The sequence below is a fragment of the Wyeomyia smithii genome, chromosome 1 (assembly GCF_029784165.1).
Source record: "Wyeomyia smithii strain HCP4-BCI-WySm-NY-G18 chromosome 1, ASM2978416v1, whole genome shotgun sequence".
Lineage (NCBI taxonomy): Eukaryota > Metazoa > Arthropoda > Insecta > Diptera > Culicidae > Wyeomyia > Wyeomyia smithii.
Window position 1 is genome coordinate 132616623 of NC_073694.1, and position 23328 is coordinate 132639950.

A 23328-nucleotide genomic window follows, 5' to 3' on the forward strand; every position below is an offset into this window, starting at 1 on the left:
CTGACCCGCTCTTGCGCATGTGTTCGAGTGAAACGGGAATCTCACCCAAAAAGGGAAATTGTTTACAGAAACTCTTATAATTCATAATCATTTGAAAAATATTTTTTTACCAATTATATTCCATAACATTTTTGAAAATTCTTTGATTCTTTAGTTTTTGAACATCATTATTACAATTACAAAATTAGCTATCAATTGATCCTAACAAACAAATTGAGTTTGAATAAGGCCGCTGTTGCCCGTCGCTCTCAAGCCTAAGCGGCTAACTTAGGCGGCATAAATATGCTATGTAGCCGCCGTTGGATGCTGTAGTTCCCCTTCTCGGCGGTTGCTCGGAAAATGAATTTCCTGTCATTCACGAACGCTACGATAAACCGTTCTATTGTATTCCCTCTGTAGTGTTATCTGATATTGCACAAAAACGTACAGGCTATGATATGCATTATAAGAAGAGCTGACATTTTCGAATCGATTTGGTTGAACATGATATTTGGTTTGATTTTTAAGTCATTTTCACCTACGGTTTTTGATCATACTTTTATGCCAAACAACAAACCAAAGGTCGTTCAACCTACAACGTGAGGCAAACTACCACGACTCCGTGCAAGACTTTTCGCTAGCTGTACGGGTTACGACAGGCATGTATTATTTACAGGGGGTCACGGAAGTGCTCCCTCTTCATCTATTGCAAGGAGATTTTTTTGCGTCCCAGAACCCAATATACTCCTGTTTGTTTTGATGTCACGGTAAAAATCTCAAATGAAAAGGTTCCTAGAATTGTTTATGTTTGTTTTTGTGCGTAAATCTGCTTTTGCAATAGTGGGTGGGATCACCTGTCCACAACAGAATCAAACCACTCGAGCCATTAAACCGCTATCTCAGCCGTTGTAAACAGAAAGGAATGTATGTGCAACGTTTAACGTTTCTAGGCACAACCTGGTATCACATTGACATTTTAGACGCTAATTAGTTGTCATGATACTTCTGAGAACATATATTTAGCAAGAAAACTTATTTTGAGTGGAAAAAAGAGGCTATCAAAGCAATTACACATCAGTTTTACAGTGTAAAAAGTGCTTTTAGAGTCTTCCATGCATATTGGCTTAAATTAATTATAGTTCGTAAATACGTAAAACATCACATATTGATTCGTGACACTCACCAAAAGTAGAATGATTCCTACCTATGTCAAAAAATAAACCCTAACTAGTCTAATAATGGAGTTGACCAAAGGTTTCTGAGCTACAATGCTTCCAATAGAATGCAGCCAAAATGCATACGCCTTTCTCTTAAATTCTTAAAAGTTCTCCTTTCATAAATACTTATTTTGCTGAATCATCGTATGCGAACTATTATTCAAAACAAAAAGCAAAGAAATATTTCATAGATATATCAGAAAAAAACTTCAAGTAGTTTTTAGAACAACCCAGCTTCAAGTACACCAATTAAACATTTTTCAATGTTTAATCTTGATAGCGACCCACGCCCATGCGAGCTCTAATTAATACTGTGAACTGGAACCAACACAAGCGGTGACAAACAGGTCATCACAGTAGCGACCCTCTCTCTAATTTAGTTCAATTAGTGCCATCGCCATCGATTGCTTGAATATAGAATATAGAGCCCACGTACGAATCAGCAATTCTGTGACAAGCACACTGTTTGTACCTATGTAGCAACGGTTTGCTACTGGCAATTAAGTTTTTTTTCAGGTTTTCAGCAGTTGAGTTCGTGCATCGGATATAATGTTTCCTAGTTTGTAGTACCATTCCACACTTTCGGCTATGTTCAAAAAACAGGAATCGTTGTATGCGGCATATTTCATATTCTCCATTTCATGTTATTTCTGGGAGCATTCGGGCAATGGAGCATACTAAAACATTCCTTTTACGAATCACTTTCACACGTCACTTTTTTCCAATAATTACTAATCACTTAAACAAGACTTCGCGAAATCACACTCAAAGAGCTGAATTATGATTTGAGCGTGTTAAGAAATCTATACAGTTAAATTAAACAAATGACCTGCAAAATTAATGGACGCTACCTAGGATAGTAGGGTTTCTTCTTCTCTTGGATACTCTTTTTTTATATGAGTTTTCAGCATTTAACTGGTTCGTTTCTGTTAGATACTATCGATTATTGAAACATCACAGAAGACGGATAATACGGATCATTTTTGAGCGATTTTCGAAAACTTGATGGAATAATTTTTCATGATAATTAACCCTAATGCAAAACACTACATCCGGTGTGAAAAAGTTTCAAGACCCCGGGACTTAGTGCGTTATTTGGATCCAACCATTAAACTGTTTGTTCCATCCCAAATCGAGTTGTTCTCCAATTAATCCCGTCAATCACATAGAGACAACTGTTCGAAATCAATGAGCCGTATTATGCTTAAAAAGATATGCAAAACATTGTGAACTGTTCGCTGTCGGCACTTTTGTTAACGAACATAACCGGCTATCAATCGTTTATGTGAAATGCTGTTATCAATATCAACACCTTTCGGTGTCAATCGTACCCTTTTTCCTCACTTGTTTCCTGCCGGAAGCGTGATTCTGCCCAACACAGGTATAAACATAGCTCACATATTTACTTGTCAAAATATAGACTCAATTCTTTACAGCTTGCAGCTGTTTCTTTTCATGGATACATATTATAAATAAAAACTTTCGCTTGAAATGCAAGTATTTGTATTATTTTGTCTATAATAGGGTCGAAATATGGACTGAGATAAAATGTTATATGTATATATGTAAAAGCAATTTGCACGATAACTATTTGGCGTAAAAAACATGGAAAAGTATTTTGCGAACAAATTTTTTTCATTGCAAAGTTAGTTCAATTTTCAAGCTTACTTGAGACGGTTTATGACACTAAAAATTATCTTAGTCAACTGATCTTTAAACAAGCTTTGATTCCAATGCAATGTCTTTTATAACAACCTAAACTCATACCACAAAAGATCAAAATAATGGTCGCAGTGGTCCAACTCTTACAAAAAAAAACAACCTAAACTCTGTTGAAAATTCAATAGATTTAACTAAAATACGCTTGCACTTTGACATGTTTTCAAACTTATCACTGAAAAAGCTAATGTATCATGATCGGAACAATTCAGACTATTTTCATGGAACATAGATTTTCATGTCGAATTCACACCATTCATATCGTCTGAAATTATAAACAAATTACATTTATCGGAACAATAAATCAGGCTAGCTTACAGAAACAATAATTTATAGCAGAACCGACGTGAATTATTTCGCATATATCGTTTTATCTGATCATAGAATTTGTACCATGATCGGAACAGGGTTAATCATGATCGGAATAAAAAATGTAGCATAATCGGAACAGTAAATTTATTCCAGAACCATTCGAATTCAAGTATTTTAGGTAAACAATTTAACAGCCCAAAAATTTCCTTAGCATTTCAAAACGGCCAGAGAAAAATGTTCTTCTAACAGAAACTTTTACATGAATTGTACCAACGTGAAATCCATCATTATATCAAGCACAGGCAAAGTGAAGCGGTGAAGTCTCAGAAGTGAGCAGTTCCGATCGTGATACAAAAGAGAGTTTTCGCATTCCACCAATAACTCCAACTTGAAAGCAAATACTTCGCATAAGAAGTGTTTCCACATGAAATTTAGATATTATAGAAGCATTTTACTGAAAAATATACTGTATTTTTCGAATATTTGAATGCATTATCATTGCTTGAAAAAAAGGTATGATAGTAATCGTAAGGACCGAGTTGAATGGAGACGCCTTCTTCGAACAGCAAGGCACACTTCGGCCTGGAGCTGACGGGTATATAGTAATCGTAAGGGCGAATTGTGCTCAGAAATGCATTATTTTTGAAAACATTTTTACTAATGGTATTACTTAAAAAATCCTAATGAATCTTTCTAATCATCACCAGGAGAAGTTGTTTGAAACAACTGTACCTCAAATTGTGGAATAATTTCGCATATGAAAAATTGTTCCGATCATAGTACAGTTTTGGACTGTTCCGATCATTATACAACACCCTACCAATATCGGAACAAAATGTTCTGAACTTCAAAGTAAAAAGGAAGTCTTATAATAGTACTGTTTTCCTTAACGAATTTTGAACAAGGAAATTTCAAATCACTATATATGCGTTCCTGTGCAACAGAGTCAAACGAATTGCAAAAATTTAGGAAAATTAATAAACACCAAAAACAGATTGGGAATATGATTCAACAGATAACCTAACTCAAACAAATGTAATAAAATCATTCCGAGTTGTGCTCTCGTCGTGTTCGGTCGCAATTTCATTTCGATCTCGATAGTGCCGACCAGTTAATCGCCTTCAAGGTCACCGTGCATTGTATTGCGTGTGCACTGCTGCCCGTTGTCGTCGTCTATTGAAGACAAAGGAACGCATCATCGCCTATTGCTACCGTACGCCACAGACTGTACGTTGTGTCGCTACTGCGAGAGATCCAGTACCCGGCGTACTGCTGTTTGGCTGTACTGGTGCTGCTGTGTGGCTGGAGCAGCTGCAGCTTTTGCTACCGGACTCTTGTGTGAAGGACTGGAGATTGGCATCGCCCGTGCGCTGATTGCGGTGGAGAGCGGCTGCAGAAGATAAGTAGTTTTTTTTTTCTTGGTTTTTTTCTACAATATTATTTGTTGATTGGCATTTTGCGTGTGTGGCTTTCGCGTCCAACATGGACGACGAACGCGGGGATGAAAACGCGCTCGTTCTACCGCCTAGCCCTCCCGGTTACAAAATTCCAAGGGTTAAGAATGAAACCCCGCAGGAAGCTACCCATCGGCTTGAGCAGTATCCGGAGGGCAAAGTTGGTATTGGGGCTGTATTTTTCCGGCCAAAAGTGAAAGCATTGAACACAATGCAAATATGTAAAGATCTGGCACGGTTTACAGCCGTGACAGAAATTACCAAAGTACGCCCGAATAAGCTGCGTGTTTTGGTGTCCGACCTCAAGCAAGCAAACGAGATTGCTGCTTGTGAGCTCTTCACGCGGGAGTACCACGTGTACGTTCCAGCTCGCGTAGTTGAGATTGACGGTGTGGTCAGCGAATCGAGTCTGACTGTCGAGGACCTGTTTAAGGCTGGAAAAGACCTTTTCAAGGATTCTAGCCTTGAACCTGCCAAGATACTTGAATGTAAGCAATTACATTCAGTATCGCTCGACAAGGGTGTAAAAACTTACAGCCCTTCAGACTCTTTTCGCGTGACTTTCGCCGGGTCTGCTCTGCCGAGCTATGTGCTCGTGGACAAGGTGCGTCTGCCCGTGCGCTTGTTTGTACCGCGGGTAATGAATTGCCTCAAGTGCAAACAGTTGGGCCATACGGCCTCCCACTGTGGCAATAAAGCACGTTGTGGCAAGTGCGGAGAGCAACATGCGGATGACGCCTGTAATAAGGGTGCTGAAAAGTGCCTTTATTGTGGGCAGACTCCGCATGAGCTGTCTGCATGTCCCGCGTACAAACCGCGCCAAGACAAGATCAAGCGGTCTCTGAAAGAGCGCTCTAAGCGCACTTTCGCAGAAATGCTCAAAGAGGCCGCTGCCACCAAACTGGTTTCCCCGAATCTCTTCGAGGTCTCGCCATCCGATGAGTCTGATTCTGACGATTCAGTTGGGGAATCTTCTTTTGTTGAACCCGGGAAATCTAGGAAGAAGAAAAACCTTTCTTCTCCTAGGCTTCCTAGGAAAGGACAGAGAAGGTCTCCACCTGAAGTGACTGATACTAAGAAACAAAAAAGTGCTGTAGAAAATCCGAAGCAAACTCCTCCGGGATTGGCAAAACTGAATTCAAGTAAGGAGTTTCCGGCACTTCCAGGAACATCAAAAAACCCAACTGTTCCTTCTTTTTCGTCCAAGATTCAGCCAGAATCTGGACTGCTGAAGTTTTCAGATATTGTGGACTGGATTTTTGAAACTTTCAACATAACTGATCCTCTTAAAAGTCTTCTGCTGGCATTTCTACCAATAGTTAAAACGTTTTTGAAGCAGTTGACTGCTAAATGGCCCCTCCTTGCAGCGATCATATCCTTCGATGGCTAATTCATCGGCTGAGATGAAGGATTCTATCTCTATTTTACAGTGGAATTGTAGAAGTATCATCCCCAAAATTGATTCATTTAAAGTTTTGATTTATAAGCATAATTGCGATGCATTTTCCCTCTGTGAAACTTGGCTCACTTCAAATGTAGATCTTAGCTTCCATGATTTTAATATAATTCGCCTCGACCGAGACACCCCTTACGGAGGAGTACTTCTAGGGATTAAGAAGTGCTATTCCTTCTATCGTATTAACCTCCCCACGGTCCCAGGCGTCGAAGCTGTCGCATGTCAAATGACAATACAAGGTAAAGAGCTTTGTATTGCCTCAATATATATTCCTCCCAGAGCACAGGTTGGGCAACGGCTGCTCTTTGATTTAATAGAACTTCTTCCCTCGCCACGTTTGATTTTGGGAGATTTTAACTCTCACGGCGTGGCTTGGGGTTCCCCTTCTAATGATAACCGTTCCTCTTTGATCTATAACCTCTGCGACGACTTCGACATGACAATATTAAACAACGGGGATATGACACGCGTTCCGAAACCTCCAGCGCGCCCCAGTGCTTTAGATTTATCTTTATGTTCAACATCGCTACGGTTGGATTGCATATGGAAGGTAGTCCTTGATCCCCACGGTAGCGATCTTTGCCTATTCAAATTTCAATTGATAATGGTTCAACTCGCACGCGATCAGTTGATATTCCGTAGGACCTCACACGGAATATCGATTGGAAATTATACGAGGAAATGATATCAGAAGCTGTTGAGTCGATTCAACATCACCCACCACTTGAAGAATACAACCTCCTCGCGGGCTTGATTCTCGACGCCGCGTTGCAAGCCCAAACGAAGAAATATCCTGGCGTGACGGCCTCCCACTCCGTGGTGGGACAAAGAGTGCTCCGATGTCTACACGGAAAAATCCGACGCGTTTAAGGCCTTCTTTTGGGTGAAAGGTCAACCCGACGACTTTAAGCGGTATTTGGAGCTTGAGACCAAGTTCAAAAGCTTGGTCCGAGCAAAGAAACGAGGATATTGGCGCCGGTTCGTAAACGAAACGTCGAGGGAGACATCGATGAGCACTCTTTGGAACACAGCCCGAAGAATGCGAAATCGTATAATGGTAAACGAAAGCGAGGAGTCTTCAAGTCGGTGGATATTTGATTTTGCCAGGAAAGTATGTCCGGACTCTGTTTCGCGCAAAACTTTGTTCGCGATACGTCTCCGGGCCACGATGCGATAGAATCACCTTTTACGATGGCAGAATTTTCAGTTGCCCTCCTGTCCTGTAACAATAACGCGCCTGGGTTAGATAGAATCAAATTCAACTTGTTGAAGAATCTACCCGGCAATGCCCAGAGGCGCTTGTTGAATTTGTTCAATAAGTTCCTGGAGCAAAACATTGTACCGCAGGATTGGAGGCAAGTGAAGGTGATCGCCATCCAAAAACCAGGGAAACTAGCTTCTGATCACAACTCTTATAGGCCGATTGCAATGCTATCCTGTATCCGGAAATTGATGGAGAAAATGATACTCCGTCGTTCAGACCATTGGGTCGAATCAAACGGTCTACTATCAGATACTCAATTTGGCTTCCGCCGTGCCAAAGGAACGAATGACTGTCTTGCGTTGCTTTCTACAGATATTCAGCTAGCCTATGCTCGCAAAGAACAAATGGCATCTGTGTTCTTGGACATTAAGGGGGCTTTTGATTCCGTTTCTATTGACATTCTTTCGGGCAAACTTCACCGACAAGGATTTTCACCAATTTTGAACAATTTTTTGCATAATTTGCTGTCCGAAAAGCATATGCATTTTACGCATGGCGATTTGGCAACTTTTCGTATTAGCTACATAGGTCTTCCCCAGGGCTCATGCTTAAGCCCCCTTCTTTACAATTATTATGTGAATGACATTGACGCATGTCTGGCAAATTTATGCACGATAAGACAACTTGCAGACGACAGCGTGGTCTCTGTTACAGGAGCCAAAGCTGCCGATTTGCAAGGACCATTGCAAGATACCTTGGACAATTTGTCTGCTTGGGCTTTACAGCTAGGTATCGAATTCTCTCCGGAGAAAACTGAGACAGTAGTTTTTTCTAGGAAGCGTGAGCCTGCTCAGCTCCACTTACAGTTAATGGGTGAAACGATTTCTCAGGTTTTGGTATCTAAATATCTTGGTGTCTGGTTCGATTCGAAAGGCACCTGGGGATGTCACGTTCGGTATTTGATGAAAAAATGTCAACAAAGAGTGAATTTTCTCCGGACAATTACTGGATCATGGTGGGGCGTCCACCCAGGAGACCTCATAAGGCTTTACCAATCAACGATATTGTCGGTGCTTGAGTACGGGTGTTTTTGCTTCCGCTCCGCTGCAAACACCCATTTAATCAAGCTGGAACGATTGCAGTATCGTTGTTTGCGTATTGCCTTAGGTTGCATGCATTCGACCCATACGATGAGTTTGGAAGTTTTGGCGGGCGTTCTCCCATTAAAAGACCGCTTTTAGGATCTGACTACTCGTATTCTCATCAAATGTGAGGTTTTGAACCCCTTGGTAATTGAAAATTTCGATAGGCTAGTTGAACTTAATTCTCAAACCCGTTTCATGACTATGTATTCAATCACATGTCTCAAAGTATAAATTCTTCCTCATACACCTCCAATCGTGTCAACTTATTAGATACTTCTGTTTCTACTGTGTTTTTCGATACATCCATGATGGAAGAAACTCGTGGAATCCCGGATCATTTACGCGTGCAGCAGATCCCTAAAATATTTTATAACAAATATAAAAACATCAACTGCGACAATGCGTTTTATACTGATGGATCACTTCTCAACAGGTCCACTGGCTTCGGTATCTTCAATAATAATTTTACCGCCTCCTACAAGCTTGATAATCCTGCTTCTGTTTACGTCGCAGAATTGGCTGCAATTCAGTATACCTTAGGGATTATTGAAACAATGCCCACGGACCATTACTTCATCTTTACGGACAGTCTCAGTTCTATTGAGGCTCTCCGATCGATGAAGGATGTAAGGCACTCTCCGTATTTCCTGGGGAAAATACGGGAACATCTGAGTGCTTTATCCGAAAAATCTTCTCAGATTACCTTAGTGTGGGTCCCTTCTCATTGTTCCATTCCGGGCAATGAGAAAGCGGACACTTTGGCTAAGGTGGGCGCAACAAACGGTGATATTTATAACAGGCCAATTGCCTACAATGAATTTTTAAAATTTTCACGTCAGAGTACACTTGTCAACTGGCAGGCCTCGTGGGATAAGGGAGAACTGGGGAGGTGGCTACACAGCATCATCCCCAAGGTTTCCACCAAACCTTGGTTTCGGAGGTTGGATGTAGGACGAGATTTCATTCGCATGATGTCTTGGATTATGTCCAACCACTACGGGCTAGATGCACATCTCTTGCGTATTGGGCTGGCGAGCAGTAGTCATTGCGTTTCTGGATTGGGGTATCAAGACATTGAACACGTGGTTTGGGTGTGTGCTGAATTCTGCGGCGCCAGATCTCTACTTTTGGATACCCTCAGGGCCCGAGGAATACAGCCCTATGTGCCAGTTCGTGATATTCTCGCTCAGCGAAACTTGCCATACATGCTACATGTTTATAGCTACTTGAAGAGCATGAAGGTGCCAATTTAACAGCGAAACAAAAAAAAACCATGTTAGTTTCAGTAATAGATTTAGTTTCAGCTCGTAGTCGGCAGCGAGGGTAAAGAATTTGCCTTTAGATTATAAGATATTCTAGACCATAAGGCATTAGATTTAATTGGCTCCGTAAAACATTAATTTGTATTGTGCCGTGTCAAATAAATGTTGTGTGAACAAAAAAAACAAAAAATGTAATAAAACTCTTTTGCAAAAAAAAAATTAAGGCAAATTGTGCAAAGCAAAATCTAGGGGCTACATTCAGACTCGGAATTTGATTTTCTGTATATTCGACACACCTTCCAGCTGGTCTTGAGGTGTGATACTGGCCTAACAAGCCAGTCGTCGTTGGTTCGAGTCCCGGCTCGGGAGAGACTGTTAGCGTCAGTAGGATCGTAGTGCTAATCCCGCAACTGTCATGGTTAACTGTTTGCTGCGAAGTCTGTGTACAATAAACAGAAGGTCGAGTGCCGAATCGGAATGCAGCACCAAGGCTTTGCTTGGCTTTGCTATATTCGACTCAAACTTCGCTACAAATGGCAGTGTGCAGGTCCAGGCCCGGTTTAAGGGTTTTTTTGTTCGTGACCTTCTAGCGGACCGTGAAATGACTTCTTCCACAATTTGCAATCATCTTACCTCTAAAGAAAAGAGAGATAAAAATATCTGCCCCAACACCCAAATTCAGCCCAGTACAGGACAATAATTGATGTGTGAATGAGGGTATGGAGAAAAATGAGTGTGAGTGTGAGTGGGATAATGTTTTATAAATAATCGGCTCTATTAACGATAGACTAGGTTAAGTTAGATTTAGTTAATTAACTTTGATCGCTGGAAAAACAGATAAAATGTGATGGGTAATGTAAAAAACTTGTAGAATGTTCAATCACGAAAATAAATGTAAACCGTAAAAGAGGTCAACACCAGAAGCGCTGGAATGATTAAAATAAAGGGAGGTGCAATATTCACGTACCTAATGTTCCAATACCAATCGTCTAAGGTTTAAACCTAAAATGGCTGTACAAAGGAAATCTCCATTGCCTATTATTTAATCAACAGTACATAGACCAATAAACATTATTTTCCAAAATGATGTCTGAATGATTCGAACAAAAACTTTAAAAAATCACTCTCTTTAATAGATAACATTTTATCATAACTTATTCAATACCTCAACGTCTATCAACAGCTTAACTTGGCACTGAACGTTGACGCATTTCTTTAAACAACAAAATAATGAAGCCTCTTGATCAGAGCCTCCGTGAATTTTGAAGTTCTCAATGACAGTTTAGCAATTCAAAAATCCTGCATCGGTAAATGAACAACGAACAACATTTCAACTCTACTCTCATCCTCCTAAGCTTTGGATTTATTACAGTGAAATTGAGAACGTGGTCGTTCCACTATGAATTAAATTTAATTCAGCCCCCCACAGTCGACACTACTGACACTACACCGTATTCATTTCCTTATGATGACACGTTATCAGTTGTCTACAGTATATTACTTTTTGTTTATGATTACTCTAAGCAAAACGAAAGTTCGTATGTTTCTCGCTCGTGTGATCAACCACACGGTTCTAGTGATTAACACGAGAGACAATGCAGTCTAACTTTACTTCTCAAGAGAACAGCAGGTACGGTCCAAGCGATGCAAGCCGATATCAACCAAATGTTCATCGAACACGACATTGTTCCGGTGCTGATAGATCGAGCTCCGCTTGTGTTTGCAAAGGTTAGTGTATTTATTCATTCAACAACGCTAGCAAATATAATATTGATTGCGTAGGTCGCATATCTATCTAAGCGCTTAGTGGATGCTGGAAAAGAGTTGACCCCGAGCGAAGTACGTAATGAGCCCAAAGTCGAATGGTGTGCTGATCCAACAACGTTCTACACCCTAGTCATGATTGACGCTGATTCACCGAGCAGAACAGAGCCAATCAACAGAGAATTCGCCCACTGGTTAATTGGTAACATTCCTGGAAAACATGTGGAGCAGGGGGAGATTCTTTTCGAGTACATGCCCATCTTCCCCAGATCTGGAACCGGCTTCCATAGGTACATCTTCCTGCTATACCAGCAGCACTGTCGTAATGATTATTCCGAAGCACCTAAAGCCTCCCGAAAGTGGGTCATTTGTAAACATTAGTTAATAATGTTCAATAATGTTGTATCCTTATTATTTACAGAAACCGAACACCGCGTGTTCTCTTTTCAACTCGGGAATTCGCTCAACGATATAGTCTAGGACATCCAATCGCGGGGAACTTTTTCATGGCGCAATTCGACGACTACGTCCCAGTAATACTAAGACAATTCCCAGTGTCCAACGATTTCTAGTACAATTGTAGCAAATTAGGTGAGCGATGGAAACTTAGTACAGGTTATCAACAAATAGATCTTTCTATGGTATGCGGGATGAGTGTACTAAGAAAAAACAAAGAAACATATGAAGTAAGCTGATAATTACTTTCTATGTTTGAAGCTGATAGAGTGGTGCACTCTCTTTTTGTACTCTCTAGATTACTGTTCTTAGCAATGAGAATATTTACAATTGTATTGCAATTGGAAAGAAGAATCGTCCAGAAGCTTTTAAAATATTGTAAATTAATAATTATAAGAGTGACCAAGCTGAACATTACAGCATTTATTCGAAATACTTATTCGAATGCTGTTAGAAGTGGAAAAAGTGAGTAGAAGTGGGTATTTCATGCCATGTAATTCCATTCCATTCCAGAAATAAAATCTTATGCACGCAAATGAAAACGCTCAAGTCAGTTGTTAACGAGAGATTTGATTAAAATATAACTAAAAATATACTCTGTTAAAAAGAAGGTTTGAGGAATTATAGCATTTTAACCATTCCTGTGAATTTTGGTGCCCCTAGCAAAGAAAAACGATCGGTATTCTCAATGTGATCAAACACCGATATTTATTATTGAACTAAATAGACAAATCGCAATCCACTAACACCTCGCGTGAACAGTTTTTGGGAATTTTCTTTGTCTTGTTAAACCAGTACTTTCTAGCCAGTACGCGCTCTGCTAAAACGTCGTTCTTATAACTCGTTGTCATTAAGCGGGAGATAAATGTGTGTGTGAATAGAACCGCTTCATCTCATTATTGCCATCAAATACCATTCCGAAAAGTTAGTATTAGTTTTTAATACAGTTTGTTTAAACAAGATAAAATACTTAAGAATAGGGTTCGCAATATTCCCGGGAATGGATTTCCCGGGAAACGGAAATGAAAAATCTCATTTCCCGGGAATTCCCGGGAACCGGAAATGGGAAACAAATTCTTAGCAAAAATGAGATTTCAAATAAAGTTCATTAATAAAAAGTATCAAACAATCGTTTACGATTTCATTATCAATTCGCATGCAAAACAGATTGAAAAACAAAATTAATTCAAGTTTACTCGAGAAAATCATGATCGATTTTTCTGGCAAATGTTAGCAGAAGAGTATGTTTTAGAGTTTTGGTGCCGTCGAATCGCCTCAGATCCGCTGACAATTTTTTGTCAAGCGGAAATAATGTAATTCCTTTCTGTAAAACTTTGCTTAGGATCGCTGAATTACCGCTGGTGTCTGATTTCTAGAATACTTCTAAATCATCGATTCCAGCTTTTGATACATTTCATTAGAAACTGAAGAGTTCAACACTTAGTTTGTTGAAGATAAAGCTGAGTGTTTGGCAGGTAGATTTTAGAGCATTTGAATGCCTACGTAATTAATGTGAAATCGCGGCCACGACCCAAGTTACACTGACAGAGTTTTATTAATTTATTTATTTCTGGGGTTGCATTGATTCACGAGTTTCAGTTTTTTTATCAATTTACAAATTTTTTGTCAATAAACAAAGAAAAAATCAAGCAATTATTCGCTTAGTAGTAAACCCACTAGCAAAAAAAAAACATTAGACGAAGAAAATATTTCTTAATTATTCGTTTACTGAATAAGACAGCATACATTTTTGACAAATAATTTAAGCAAATAATTCAACGGTAAGCAAATATTGATCGTCATTTCAAGAAAATATTTTCTTCGTATAATGCACACTTTGGAGCTGCTTTACACTTCTACGACGTATGTTTCGTGTTTTGATAACATATTTTGTTTCATTGCAATATTGTATGAAAAATTTTTCGAGGAGCTCGGGAATCCCGGGATCCCGGGAATCAATATTTCTATTCCCGGGAAAAGGTAATTCCCGGGAAATCGTTCCCGGGATTGCAAACCCTACTTAAGAAGGAAGTGCAGTGAAATTTGTAAAGTTTGTTTTGACACTGTTTACTCAATAATAGACGTTCGAAATATGAAAATTTCATCACTTCCGTCATTGATATCAGATTTTTTTATTTTTATTGCACTACCCACAGCTTTACTCAAAACATTATTTTTTCTGTTTCGTTCGACTGTTTTTAAATTACTACCATATATCAAATCTGGATACTGCACTGAGCTCTGGACAATATTCCGACCGGAAGCTCAGAGACAGCAAAGTACCCACATCTCGCGCAAATTCATTCAATTAAGATCGCATCACTATCTTAACGGTGAAATCGTATCTTACAAGTTTTTTTAATTCATTAAACTAACAATAATAATCAAACGGATCTATACTACTAGGCATGCAATTTAAAAAGAACTACCTATTGAGAGTATTGTTCAATCCATCTTTTTAAACTTTACAGTTTACAAACAAACATGTCATGAAAAGCAATTACAACCGGCTTGAACCAACACCGAATGGGTGCTGATCCGAAAGTAGAGCAGACCTCCGCAGAAGCAACCGCAGTTTGATTTGTTACTTACACACATTCGAGTGGTGCACCAAAACAAATAGGGTCAGGTGGTACAGCAACGATATCCGAAAAATCGATCGAACAATTCATCATAACTAGAAACAAATTGCGAGTAGATGCGAATGTCGAAAACAGTTCACAATAGTCGCACTGGGCCATTATGGTTGCCGAGGCCAATCATTGCTACGCGATCATCTTGCATCTCCGTCCAAAGCACAACAGAGCTGTCTAGTGTCTAGTAGCTTGAAAGAAACGTTACCGAATTTTCCACACATTCATTCATCATTGATGATATGCGAGAAGCAATTTTCGCCTGCCTGCCTCCCGGGTGTCGTTCGTTCATTTGAGGTTGATTCTATAGGGTGCTTACACACTACTTTTTCTGATGAAATTTCGGTCGCCCGTAGCTGAATCTGATATTGCCTAAAATTGAGCGGAATAATATAACTGGGTAACATGAGGGAATAAAACATAATTATGAGGTGAAGAATACCTGCTTCGTATTCCAATCTAAATTCAAATGGAAAGGAAAAAGATAGAATTGATATTTACAACCTAGTATCCCTCGCCTCAGCGTGTATATGGCTGACCATTAGTCTGAGCGTGGAATGAGAAAATGAGAATCATTCATCTAGCAGGGGTGTTAGCAGCGAAAGCCACAAGTAACAGCGGCGGCATGAAACACGGAAACGATCCAATCCTGTCCTCGGCCGAGCATGGAGTTGATTATTTCCCGACCGGGTGCGGAAACATCGCTGCCCACAATTCTCGTTTCAAATAGTTGGGAGGACATGCACAGGAACAAATTGTGCTACTGATGGTTTGCATGTGGAAATGGGAAATACCCGGGAACAATCAAATTTCAATTTAAGTTACTAATACGCTCGTTTGCCAATTTACACATACGTGATAACGGAATAGAATGCTAATCGCTTCTCGTGGAAGATTAAATTAATTCGATACTCTGACTTGTGTGTCGCAAAAATTGATCTATCAAACATAGGTGCTGATTTGGCTGGTCAATCGTAACTAGAAAAACATTATCAACGTAGGAATACAATATTGTGTTTTTTATTTATTTTATCAGTTAATCAGTGATTGGTAGAGAAAGCCTCCACTCTACTACGAACGACAACGGCCTGAGGCTGGTCAATTTCGCTGCAGCCAAGGATATGGCTATATGTAGCACCTTTTTTGCACGCCGGAATATACGTAAGCACACCTGAAGGCACCCAAATTAAGAGGCTTACTTTCAGATCGACCATGTTCTGATTGATGATCGGCACTTTTCAGACGTTACAGACGTGAGGTTGTTGGCGCGGATCATTATCTCGTGGTATCCAAAATTCGCGCCCGGTTGTCCAACGTGTTAAAATCCAGGACGACAAGGAGGATGCAGTTGAACATCCAGCGGCTATCAACTGGAGAAGTGGCTACAGAGTACCTGCGAAAGGTTGATGAGCGGATCGAGGATCAAGTTGGAGGTAACCTGAATGAACAGTGGAGGCATATACACTGTACAATCAGTACCACAGCGGGAGAAGTGTTGGGTACATCTGCGACAGCCACGTCCAATGAGTGGTTTGACGCTGAGTGCCAGCGAGCGATGGATAGAAAGAACAGCGCCAGAGTTCACATGTTAGCCACGATTGTGATTCGTCAGAGCGTAGGAAGATACCGGGAGCTAGAGCTGTTGAAAAAAGATACCATCGCCGGAAGAAACGACAGCATTGGGAGCGTATTCTCGCGGAGGTGGAAGCTTGCTCCTCAAGGCACGATGCGAGAAGCTTCTACAAGAAGATTAATGGAATCAGGAAACGAAGCGTGTCAGCCCCTGCCATGTGCAACGATAGAGAGGGGAACCTGATTACCGATAGAATAGAGGTGGCCAGGCGTTGGAAGGAACACTTAGCCGGTGAGATATCGGACTCCTTCGTGACGTTAGATGGTTTGAAGTAGGGAGACGGGCTGTCAAACTTATTGTACAATTTCGCATTGAAGGGTGCTTTACGGAGGGCTGGCGTGCAAAGAAGCGGCACCATCATTACGAAGTCTGACATGTTTCTAGGTTTTGCGGACGATATCGACATCATTTGAATCAACCGTAGAGCAGTGGACGAGGCCTTCGGACCTTTCAGGAGAAAAGCTGCGAGAATAGGGCTCATCATCAATTCTGTTAAAACGAAGTAGCCGACGAATTTATTTACCTGGGTACATTAGTGACATGTGGCAACGAGGTTAGCCGTGAGATAATAAGGGGGATAGCAGCTGCATTTATTTATTTATTTATTTATTTATTAATTTCATCCAACACAATGGTTTACATGAAATGTGGGTGATGAGGAAAAGCCAACAATTAGGCCTTAAAACCCCATATCTTTTAACATAAATATATAAACTTAGGTCTAACACAGAACAAATATGAGTAACAATAAAAAGTGACATATCCTTAGTTCTAAGCAGAAAGTCATGTAACATAGTCAAGATTATAAAATAAAAATAAACATATTAAGATTAAAAGGAACGGTACTTACGATGAACATTCATTTTCAAATCGTCTCTTGAAGCAGTTTCCGCCGGAACAATTTAGCTCTCTCTCCAAATGCGAATAGATGAAAATATTCATTAAAAATTGCACTCATCGAGTGTAGCGGTGAGTTTAGGAGATAATCCGTTCTGACTAATGGACGACGGAGGAAGCCGGCTCTGGATCTCAGACGCCTGGAATGCGCACTGACGTTAAGCTGTTCCAAGGTGCAATCAGTCTCAGCTGAAAGCAGTTTGGCAGCAAAAACAGCTTTCGAGACTTTTCGTCTTTTCTCCAACGTGGTAATACCCAGCAATTTACAACGGGCTGCATATGGAGGCAGGTCGAACGGGTTGAGCCACCTTAGATTCCTGAGGGCGTACCAGACGAACTTCCGTTGAATGCTTTCAATTCTTCGTATCCAAGTTGCGTGATACGGTGACCAAATGACGGCGGAAGACTCCAAGTGAGACCGTACAAACGCAAAATAGAGTGATCGAAGGCATAGCGGGTCATCGAACTCCTGGGCAATTTTGAATAAAAAGCCAAGCTGTCGGTTAGCTTTGTCAATCACAAATTGCTGATGCTGTCGAAAGGATAGATCTGAATCTAGATACACACCAAGATCTTTTACGGTTTCAACACGCTCCAACGAGTGTCCAGCGATCGTGTAGTTATAATAGTAGCAAATATCTTAAAATAACAATATAGTTCACTCTCGAATTTCCCATATATTTCCGTGAAGACAGACAGGAAACACCCCCTCTTGTGGTGAAAAAGGTAACTAAACTCATTGCACAGTGGTACAGTAAGGCAATTCAGGCGGACATCAGCTTTTCGTTGCGATTTTGGTTTGCGGTTTAAAGCCATAGTTTTTGTAAAAAGTTGTTTTTTATACATAGTCCTCTATTTATGTGCAAATGAAAATTAGGGTGGTCCTGAAATCAACGAAATAAAAACAAACTAACTTGTTTTTATATGCATAAATAATTGTAAACATTCTTTGGCAAACTTGTAGATCAACTAATTCTAAGTAACTTTGTAAAAAACTTTTTTGTAGACATTAAATTTGGTTTCCAAAAACAGTCGTTTCGCTCTATTTTTTCAATTCAAATTTAAAAACAAAGTTTTCTTCGGTAACTTTAATCAAAAATACGCCAATTTTGACGAAAAAACATTGTCGATATATTGTACAGATGAAGAGTTTTCACTATTTCTATTTTAAATATAGGCCCTTTTAAAATATTGATGTCTCCGTTTAGGGCAAACATAAATAATATTTTTTGGTATCATTTGAAAGAACAAATATTGTATAAATATTGTGAAGAAATACCGAAAGTTGCTTAAAATTAGTTGATCTACAACTGTGCCGATGAATGTATACATTTATTTCTGCAAATAAAAAAGTTAGTTTTTTTTATTTAGTCGATTTCAGGACCACCCTAATTTTCATTTGCACATAAAAAATAGACTAAATATAAGAAACAAGTTCTTAAAAAAAATTTCACTCTAAAACCACAAAATCGCATCGAAAAACTCATGTCCGCCTACATTACCTTACTGTACCACTGTGCATTGTTGTTGAATTTCTGTGAGCGTGTGACATTCTCACACACGAAACTGAATTTACTCAATTTAAGATTTAGTTGACTCAATTTTATACTTTCACAGAAAAAATATGTTGTAGATTTCGTGCGTATATTGTTTGTATGTAAAACTAACGCCATTCCGGGAGTTAAATATTGATAATATAATAGATGTAGCTTATCGAGGCACGAAGAAGAAATATTCATATAATCAGGCCACGAAGTGTAAATGGTAAACTAATCCCAAGTTGCTATAGACGTGGTTCCCGGCGTAACTTAACTAGCTCAGATCCATCACGGGAAGCAACTACGAAATGTGCGGCCGTCAAGCTCAAGCTCAATAATCAGGCCACAAAGTGTACAATTGAATGAATGTTTCAATTACCTCGTGGAAAAGATAAAAGGAGAAACCGCACAATGGTTGTCAATAGTCGTATATGGTTGTTGTGCAACTTTTAGCATAGATAACACTTGAATGTTCTATCAATTTAACAATTTAAGTATGGATACATATAATGTTGTAATTGGTTTAAAAGCTTTATTATATTATATATAAAAGATATTCAACAAAACAAACATAATTAGTGATAACAAAACAACTGTTATGCAAAAACTATTATTTATTGTTTAGTTTTTTTCGCTTTGAAAGTATTTTTTGTTTATTTTTTATCTCTCCGATTTTTTTGCTCTCGAGTTCTAATCTTCGTATTCATCACTTGCAGCTTTGCTTTAACCAGCATATTTATGTATTTACTAGCTGACCCGGCAAACTTCGTCCCGCCTATTTTTGTGTTTAATTTAATAATTTTCAACATTCCCAATTCATTGATTTCTTGCGATTTGTTTATATCGTTTGAAATTATTGGTTTTATCGGAATGACAACATCCTCGACTTTTGCCTTTAGTACATCACCTCTAATCCGAAAACACTCATATTGGATGGTATTCAGTTATTTTCGTTGTTTTCCAGAAACTGAAAGTGGTCATCTTCGAATTCAAGATCGTGTCCAAAGTCAATGCTTGGCTTCTTTACATTATTTCGATTACGGAAATATTCATATGCAGTAGTATTCGGCTGTTTCCCAGAAGTTATCAATTTACAATTCAAAATAGTGTCTGAGGTCAACTTTTAGCTCCATGCATCATTCTGGTTAAAGAAACTTTCATATTGGGTGGTATTTGGTCCCTTTGGGCTATTTTCCAGAAACCGGAAGTCACCACCCTGGATTTTAAAATGGCATTTGGAGACATTTCCTGGCCCCTGAGCGTCATTCTGGTTAAAGAAACACCCATATTTGGTTGTTTTTTGGTCATTTTCGGCAGTTTTCCAGTCACCAAAAGTCGCCATTTTACAACTCAAAATGTTGTCTGAGGTCAATTTGTGGTTTCAGTGCATCATCACGATTTCGGAAATACCCATATTGGGTGGTATTTGGTCATATCTCGCTGTTTCTCAGAAACCGGAAGTCGCCATCTTGGATTTCAAAATGGTATTCAGAGACAATTTCTGGCCTCTGAGCGTCATTCTAGTTAAAGAAACATCCATATTAGGTGGTATTTGGTCATTTTGGTCTCTTTTCCAATCACTGGAAGTCGCCATTTTACAATTCAAATGTTGTCTGAGGTCGATTTGTGGCTTCAGTGCGTCAAAACAATCGCGGAAATACCCATTCGCCGCTGTATTTCAGAAACCGGAAGTCGCCATCTTGGATTTCAAACTGGCATTTGGAGACAATTTCTGGCCTCTGAGCGTCATTCTGGTTAAAAAAAAAACACCCATATTAGGTGGTATTTGGTCATTTTCGGCAGTTTTCCAGTCACCGGAAGTCGCCATTTTACAACTCAAAATATTGTCGGAGGTCGACAAACGTACAAACCGTGGAACACCACCCATGGATTGCCTCATACATAAGCGAACTTTATTATTATAAAATATTCGGCCGAGTCCACTTCACAATAAAATGTGCATTTTTTTCAGTGTACCCATTAGGGTAATATTATTGTCAAAAGTTACTCTTTTTTGCATGTCGTGTAGAACAAAATCAGAAGTGGCGCACCTAGCGGTCGAAAAGGTGACTAACGCTTCTGTCATTTTCAATTTGTCTTCATAATTTCACGTAAGTGAACTATATTGGTATTTGAGATATTTGATAGTAGGCTTCGCGGCTAACTTTGTGATGAAATGAGATGGTCACTCACTTTTCGACGCTAAGGGTCATTCGATTTACAATACACCACGTAGCAAATTGCTCCAGACGAGACTGTAGAGTGTCGCAATCAGCCAAACTTTTTACTTCGGCATACATTTTAAAGTCATCAGCATACACAAGCTTGTAACTTCCTGTGAATAGGTTCGTGGCATCGTTAAAGAACAAAATAAACATAATTGGCCCGAGATTGCTGCCTTGAGGCACGTCGGAGTAGTTAGTGAATTCCTGGGAGAGAGTTGTGCCAATTTTGACCTGTAATTTCCTCTGCTTCAGGTAAGATTCCAGCCAGCTGCAAAGGCGAGTGGAAAACCCAAGTTTTTTAAACTTTTTTAGAGCTATGTCAAAGGCGGCCTTCAAATCGGTATAAATTGCATCGACTTGGTTACCTCGGGAAATTACATCAAAGCACAGAGAGGTAAACTCCATGAGAATCGTGTCAACTGATCGACCAGGCATGAATCCATGTTGCTGCGTAGAAATGTAACTGCGACAGTTGAACATTATATAGTCGCTAACTACTAGCTCAAGAACTTTAGAACCAGCACAAAGGGACGTTATGCCTCGATAATTTTCAACAAACTGTTTTTTACCTTTCTTGAACACCGGAAACATAATCGATTTTTTCCATTCTGAAGGAAACCGAGCTTGCTGCATCGAAAGGTTTAGAATTTTCATAAGAGGGGTTTTAATATCCTGCGAGCACTTCTTCATGAAAACAGTTGGAACACCATCCGGCCCAGGCGTGAATGAAGATTTCAGTTTTCGTAAGGCTTTTAACAGCATGTCTTCGGAAATATGGAAAGTATCCAAATCGACTACATCTAAAGGCACGTTTTCGAGGCATTGAGGATCAATCTCTGCATGGTTACGAGGACTAAATACGGTAGCAAAATGCTCGGCGAAAAGTTCACATTTTTCGGCGTTGGTAGAAGCCACCACATTTCCCTTATTTATTGTCGCAGGTAACCCATTCTCTTTGTGCTTTGATCGCACAAACGACCAGAATTTGGCTGGATACTGACGTAGTCGCTCTTGAAGCCCTCGCACATATTCAGCATGTCGTTGACGATTATATCGTCTGTAATTGCCACTAGCTCTGTTGAACATAGCTTTCGTAGTAGGATTTCGATTTCGAGTAAACTTTCGAAGAGCTGCTGCACGAATTCTTTTCAAGTAACGAAGTTGAGCATTAGACCAAATAGGTTTTCGTGGAGGTTTGAAAAGTGGAGTGAATCTCACTAAAGCGGCTTGAATAATCAAGTTGAATCGGAGTAAAGCTTCATCTACATCGTTACAACTAGTGACTGGCTCCCAGTCGACAGTTTGAAGGTATTCACTAAGTGCTGAGTAATCAGTTCTCTTGAAGTTCAATGCCGTCGTGTCTATATCTTCAACTAGCGGTAGGTGAGAGTGTACTATGACATCAAACATCAGAGCAGGATGATATGAATCCAAACGTGCTAAAGGATCGTCAGCGCTAACCGGAGTTGTGTAGTTCGCTCCGTCATTAAGAAACAGCAGGTCCAAGTATCGTCCGTTAAAATTACTGACTGGATTCACTTGCAGTAAATTGCACCTAGCGGTACCGTCAAGAAGTATTTCTTGAACCGATGCCTAGTTCCGACCACGACGTCTGGAGGTAGTGTTCGAAACATCAACAAACATGTAACCGTGGCGTGAACGCTTCCATGCGATTTTGAGTTGATTGTAGTCACCAGCTATGATAAACAGAGCCTTCTACAGGGCCTTCTACAGATTACGTAACCAGCTGAGGTCTCGAGGTCTGCCAACCCGTACTAAACTTGCACTCTTCAAAACACTAAATCTTCCTGTGGCTCTCTACGGCCATGAAGCATGCTCGTTGAAAGAGGCCGATCGGCAAGCTCTTGGTGTTTTTGAGCGTAGGATTTTGCGTTCAATCCTTGGCGGCAAACTGGAAAATGGTGTTTAGCACAGACGCATGAACCATAAAGTGTACCAGGTGTATAAATAAAAGGATATAGCTAGGAGGATAAAACACGGCAGGTTGCAGTGTCCTGGGCTTGTAGCTAGAATGCCAGAAGAACGACCAATCCCGATAGAGGCTGGTTCTCTGCTGAATATAGTTTTTGCGGTTCTCTCGTCCGGCATTCTGGCTACATGTCCAGTTCTCTGAAGCCTGCCCCGCTGTATTATCTCCACTATATCAGCATTTTTGTATACCTGGAACTCGTGATTCACACGTCTGCGCCACACTCTATCTTTCAGTTTACCGCAAAGTATCGATTGCAGAAACTCAAATACCCCGACCACTCGGCGATCAGCTTCCATGCTTCATGTTCGTGAAGGACGACCGGGTTTAGTGCGAGTTTGCAAACTACGGGACCTAAGCTGGTTACGTAGACCCTGTTCGTAGCTGCAACTCGTCGTTTCACTTCGCGGCTCATATCGTTGTCACATGTTACATGCGTACCAT

General features: G+C 40.0%; 2 protein-coding genes across 9 annotated transcripts in view; one reads left to right on the forward strand and one right to left on the reverse strand.

The window, feature by feature from the left end:
• The window catches only part of LOC129717991 (cadherin-87A), a 434657-nt gene that overhangs the window by 327134 nt on the left and 84195 nt on the right, over positions 1–23328 (reverse strand). The gene's annotated exons all lie outside the window — the stretch shown is intronic.
• Positions 11318–12510, forward strand: LOC129717993 (protein D3-like). Of its 2 annotated transcripts, none has more exons than XM_055668363.1 (3): positions 11318–11476; positions 11531–11871; positions 11934–12510. In XM_055668363.1, exons 1-3 carry the CDS (start codon positions 11393–11395, stop codon positions 12082–12084), a joined length of 576 nt encoding a protein of 191 aa, XP_055524338.1. In that variant the 5' UTR covers positions 11318–11392; the 3' UTR covers positions 12085–12510. The 2 variants fall into 2 exon arrangements, with proteins under 2 accessions (XP_055524338.1, XP_055524339.1); XM_055668364.1 differs by having other exon boundaries at positions 11531–11802.

Bases quoted from the DNA above. Each gene is read 5' to 3' on its own strand.
- LOC129717993 (XM_055668363.1), top strand. From the start codon at position 11,393: ATGCAAGCCGATATCAACCAAATGTTCATCGAACACGACATTGTTCCG. The intron at 11,477-11,530 runs GTTAGTGTATTT...TTGATTGCGTAG, and splicing joins CTCCGCTTGTGTTTGCAAAG to GTCGCATATCTATCTAAGCG. The intron at 11,872-11,933 runs GTGGGTCATTTG...TATTATTTACAG, and splicing joins GCACCTAAAGCCTCCCGAAA to AAACCGAACACCGCGTGTTC.